At 59.6% G+C, this 4,757-nt stretch overlaps 1 protein-coding gene across 1 annotated transcript in view; it reads right to left on the minus strand.

Annotated features, from left to right (window-relative positions):
- Nucleotides 1–4,757, minus strand: part of ATP1B2 (ATPase, Na+/K+ transporting, beta 2 polypeptide) — a 7,760-nt gene that overhangs the window by 962 nt on the left and 2,041 nt on the right. The window contains exons 2-5 of the mRNA XM_010571170.1: nt 4,184–4,312; nt 3,294–3,398; nt 2,647–2,852; nt 2,074–2,130 (exon numbers count right to left, since the gene is read on the minus strand). Coding sequence (XP_010569472.1) covers nt 2,074–2,130; nt 2,647–2,852; nt 3,294–3,398; nt 4,184–4,312 — 497 coding nt within the window. The remainder of the gene's footprint in view (nt 1–2,073; nt 2,131–2,646; nt 2,853–3,293; nt 3,399–4,183; nt 4,313–4,757) is intronic.

Here is a 4,757-nt window from a genome sequence, read left to right on the forward strand (position 1 = left end):
GGCAGCTGTCTGTCCCTGCGCCCCGCGGCCAGAGAAAGAGAGAACGTCAATGGCACGGGGGGGGACACGGGACGGGGACAGTGGGGACATGGCGTGGAGACAGTGGGGACGTGGCATGGGGACATTGGAGACAGCAGGGACACAGGTTAGGGACAGTGGGGACATGGCGTGGGGACATTGGGGACAGCAATGTTGTGTGATGGGGACAGCAGGGACATGGCGTGGGGATGTTTGGGACAGCAGGGACATGGGACAGGAGCACTAGGGATGTGGCGTGGGGACATTGGGGACACAAGACAGGGACACTGGGGACAGCAGGGACATTGGGGACAGCAATGTTGCATGATAGGGACAGTAGGGACATGGCATGGGGACATTGGGGACAGCAGGGTCACAGGTTGGGAACAGTGGGGACATGGCATGGAGACATTGCAGAGACATGGGGTGGGGACATTGGGGATGGGGGACAGAAGACAGGGACATTGGGGACATGGCATGGGGACACTGGGGACAGCAAGGACCTGGGACGAGGACAGCAGGGACATTAGGGACAGCAGTGACACAGCATGGGGACACAGAGGATATGGGATGGGGACAACCTGGGGACAGTGGAGACACGGCATGGGGACAGCAGGGGACGTGGCACACAGACAGTGGGGACAGCTGGGACATAGCAGGGGACACAGGATGGGGACATCAGGAGACACAGTGAGGCTGGGGACACGGTGAGTTTTGGGGACACCCAGCAGGGACTGGGGGGGACCCAGCAGGATTTTGGGGGTGAAATCAGCAGATTTGGGGACTCCTAGAAGGATTTGGTGGGTGAATTTAACCTATTTTGGGGCACCTGGCAAGATTTTGGAGTGAAGCTACCAGATCTGGGGGCATTCAGTGGGATTTGCGGTATTTTGGGGCACCCAGCAGGAATTTGGGGTGGGTTTTGTCACCAAGCAGGGCTTTGGGGTGAATCCAGCAGATTTTGGGGCATGTAGCAGGATTTTGGGGTGAAACCAGCAGATTTTGGAGCACCTAGAAGGATTTTGGGTGAATCTAGCACATTTGGGGATAAAACCAGCAGGTTTTGGGGGTGAAACTAGCCTTTTTTGCAGCACCCAGCAGGATTTGGGGTGAAACTAGCAGATTTTGGGGCACCCAGCAGCATTTGGGGGTGATTTTAACCTAATTTGGGACATGCAGCAAGGTTTTGGGGTGAAACCAGCACATTTTGGGGTATCCAGCAGGATTTGGGGTGTTTTCTGGCACCCAGTGGGATTCTGGGGTGAATCTAGCAGATTTTGGGGCATCTAGCAGGATTTTGGGGGTGAATCTATTTTGGGACATCCAGCAGGATTTTGGGGTGAAACTAGCAGATTTTGGGGCGCCCAGCAGCATTTTGGGGTGAATCTAGCCTATTTTGGGGCACCCAGCAAGATTTTGGGGTAAAACTAGCAGGTTTGGGGGATGCTACAGGGGGGCACCCCCCCTTACCAGGTCACCCTTCACTCGGGGCCGCTGGGGAAAGACAAGAGAGAGTGAGGGGGGACATTGAGGACATTTGGGGACACTGATGTGATGGGGGGGGCATTGGGGGACACACCCAAGATGACATGGGGGGACACAGATGGGGCACAAGGGGTGACATGGGGACACAGATGACACCAGGGGGACAAAGGGGGACACTATAGGTGACATGGGAACAGATGGGGGACACTGGTGGTGACAAAGGGGGACACTGGGGACATACTGGAGGAGACATGGAGATATATGGGGGGACACAGGAACACTAGAGGTGACACAGGGGACATGTGGGGACACTGGAGGTGTCATGGGGGGACCTGGGGACACTGGGACGACCCAGGGACACATGGGAGACACGGGAGGTGACACAGGGGACACACGGGGAAGTACAGGGGGACAGGGACAATACAGGTGACACTGGGGACACTGGAGGTGACATGAGGGCACACTGGGGAGACACTGGAGGTGACATGGGGGAAATGGGGAACACTGGAGACACTGGAGGTGACACATGGGGAACACTGGAGGTGACACGGGGGGTGACACTGGTGTCACCTTTGCGGCACAGATCACATTGATGCTCTTGTTCTTCCCCGGGAAGAAGTTGATGACCTGCGGGAGGCAAAGGGTTAACGGGGCCTCCCAGTGCTTCCAGTACAGCCCAGTACAGCACAAAGCAAGGCCCTGCAGTAAGCAACACACCGGGGGCCTCCAGTGCTCCCAGTGCCTCCCAGTCCAATGCAATGCACTCCAGTGCTATGGAGTGCAATGCCGCAGGCACTGTCCCAGTGCTCCCAGTGCCTCCCAGTGCCATTCAATGCATTGCCAAGCACCACAATACAGTGCTGCAGACACTGTCCCAGTGCTCCCAGTGCCATTCAATGCATTGCCAAGCACCACAATGCAATGCTGCAGGCACTGTCCCAGTGCTCCCAGTCCCCCCAGTCCCATGCAATGCACTCCAGTGCTATGCAATGCAATGCCGCAGGCACTGTCCCCAGTGCTCCCAGTGCCTCCCAGTGATTCCCAGTGCCTCCCAGTCCAATGCAATGCACTCCAGCGCTATGCAATGCAATGCCACAGGCACCGTCCCAGTGCTCCCAGTGCCTCCCAGTGCCCCCAGCTCACCCGGTTGACCTTGAGGAGGACGCAGGGCTGGCCGACGCCGTAGCCGTAGTCGTCAGCGGGCGCCAGCCCGGCGCAGGGTCCCAGCAGGGAGCGGTTGAAGCGACAGGCGCGTTTGGGGTAGTTGGGGACGCTGTCGTCCGGCTGCTCGTTGTAGCGGCCGGGGACGCAGGCGGCGTTGCGGGCGGCCTGCACGCTGTCGTTGTACGCTGCGCCCAGCACCCGCTTGCACCGGCACCGGCACCAGTGCCCCCCAGTGCCCGCCCAGTACTGACTAGAGCCTGCCCAATGCCTCCTGATGTCAGCCAGGGGCTTCCCAGTATGGATTTGGGCCCTCCCAGTGCTGCCCAGTGCCTCCCAGTATGGATTTGGGCCCTCCCAGTGCTGCCCAGTGCCTCCCAGTATGGACTCAGGCCCCCCCTGTCTCTCCCAGTATGGACTAGGGTGACCCCAGTGCTGTCCAGTACCTCCCAGTAAGGACTAGGACCATCCTAGTATGGACCATGGTCATCCCAGTGCCTCCCACTACAGACAAGGGCCCTCCCAGTACAACCCAGTCCATTCCAGTGCCACCTCAGTCTGTCCCAGCACCTTCTGGTCCCCTCCCAGGTCCCTCCCAGTTTGCCCCAGTCCCCTCCCAGTACACTCACGCTCGAGGAACTGGTGCAGGGCGCGGACGTAGTGACTCCAGGTCTGGCTCTTGGTGACGTTGAAGGTGACATCCAGCCCCTCCGTGCGCGGGCGGATCATCATCCCTGCGCACGAGGACACGCCTCGCACGAGGACGCGCCTTGCAAACCCCGTGCATGCTGCTTGCACGGGGGCCGCGTGCCTCGCACGAGGGCTTGTGCGCCTCGTGCACACCACTCCCACCCCCCCATGCTTCGCATGCTCCTTGCACACCTATCACACAAGCAGGCAGCGTGCAAAAGGAGCACCCTGGGAACGCAACAGGCTCGCACGAGTCTCGCGCACGCCTGGCATGAGGAGCACACAAGGAGAGATGGGCTGTGCACGAGGACCGCGCATCGCACAGCCCCCCCTTGCACGAGGATTATACTGGGCTTGCACACCTCACACGTGACAGCCATGCAATGCACAACAGCTGTGCAACACGCAACAGGGGGCCCTCGTGCAAGCCCCCGTGCAAGGGGGTGTTAGGGGCAAGGGAAGCCACCCGTTACACACCCTCCCCTGTGCAATGCCCCCCAGTGCAAGGTTCCACGTAAGGACCCTCGTGCAAGCCCTTGTGAACCCTCGTGCGAGGGCCATACTGGGGGCAGTGAGGCTGCCCATTGCACAACCACCCCCCTCCAACACTCCCCACCACGAGGCCCCATTTGAGGTCCCTCGTGCAAAGCGTCCCTCGTGCAAACCCTCGTGCAAGGGGCCCCTCGTGCAAACCCTCGTGCAAGGGGCCAGTGCACACTGGGGATGATGAGGTCGCCCATCACCCCCCATTACCAGTCCCCACCCGAGGTCCCTCATGCGAGGGATCCCTCGCACAAACCCTCGTGCGAGGGCCCCCCTCCGTGCGCACCGGGGGTGGCGAGCCGGTCCTGGTACTTGGGGACGTGGGGGTCGACGCTCTGCAGCATCACCCACATGGTGAGAGCAAAGAGCCCGGCCAGGAACCCATAGAAGATCAGGTAGAAGAGCAGGATCAGGCCTGGGGGGGGTAAAATAGGGGGTAAATACCCCCCCAAGTGCCCCCTCGGGGGTAAATACTCCCATGGGGTCAAAGACACCCCCCCCCCCAGGGTTAAACAACCCCAAAATTGTCCCTAACCCCAAAATAAGGCCCTTTAGAAGAATGGGATGAGGCCCTGGGGGTAAAATAGGGGGTAAATACCCCCCCCAAGTGCCCCCTCCCCGGGGCAAATACCCCCCCTGGAGTCAGATACCCTCCCCCAAATGCCCCTCCTTGGGGTTAAACACACCCCAAAATTGTCCATCACCCCCAAAATAAACACCTTTAAAGAGCAGGATCAGGCGGGGCGGGTAAAATCAGGGGGTAATTATCCCCCTATGTGCCCCCTCAACACAAATACCCCCCCAAAACTGCCCCGATGACATCAAATACCCCCTAAAACTGCCCTGAAGCCTTTAAATGC

This window comes from Haliaeetus leucocephalus, unplaced genomic scaffold (genome assembly GCF_000737465.1).
Source record: "Haliaeetus leucocephalus isolate CR32 unplaced genomic scaffold, Haliaeetus_leucocephalus-4.0 Scaffold308, whole genome shotgun sequence".
Classification (NCBI taxonomy): domain Eukaryota; kingdom Metazoa; phylum Chordata; class Aves; order Accipitriformes; family Accipitridae; genus Haliaeetus; species Haliaeetus leucocephalus.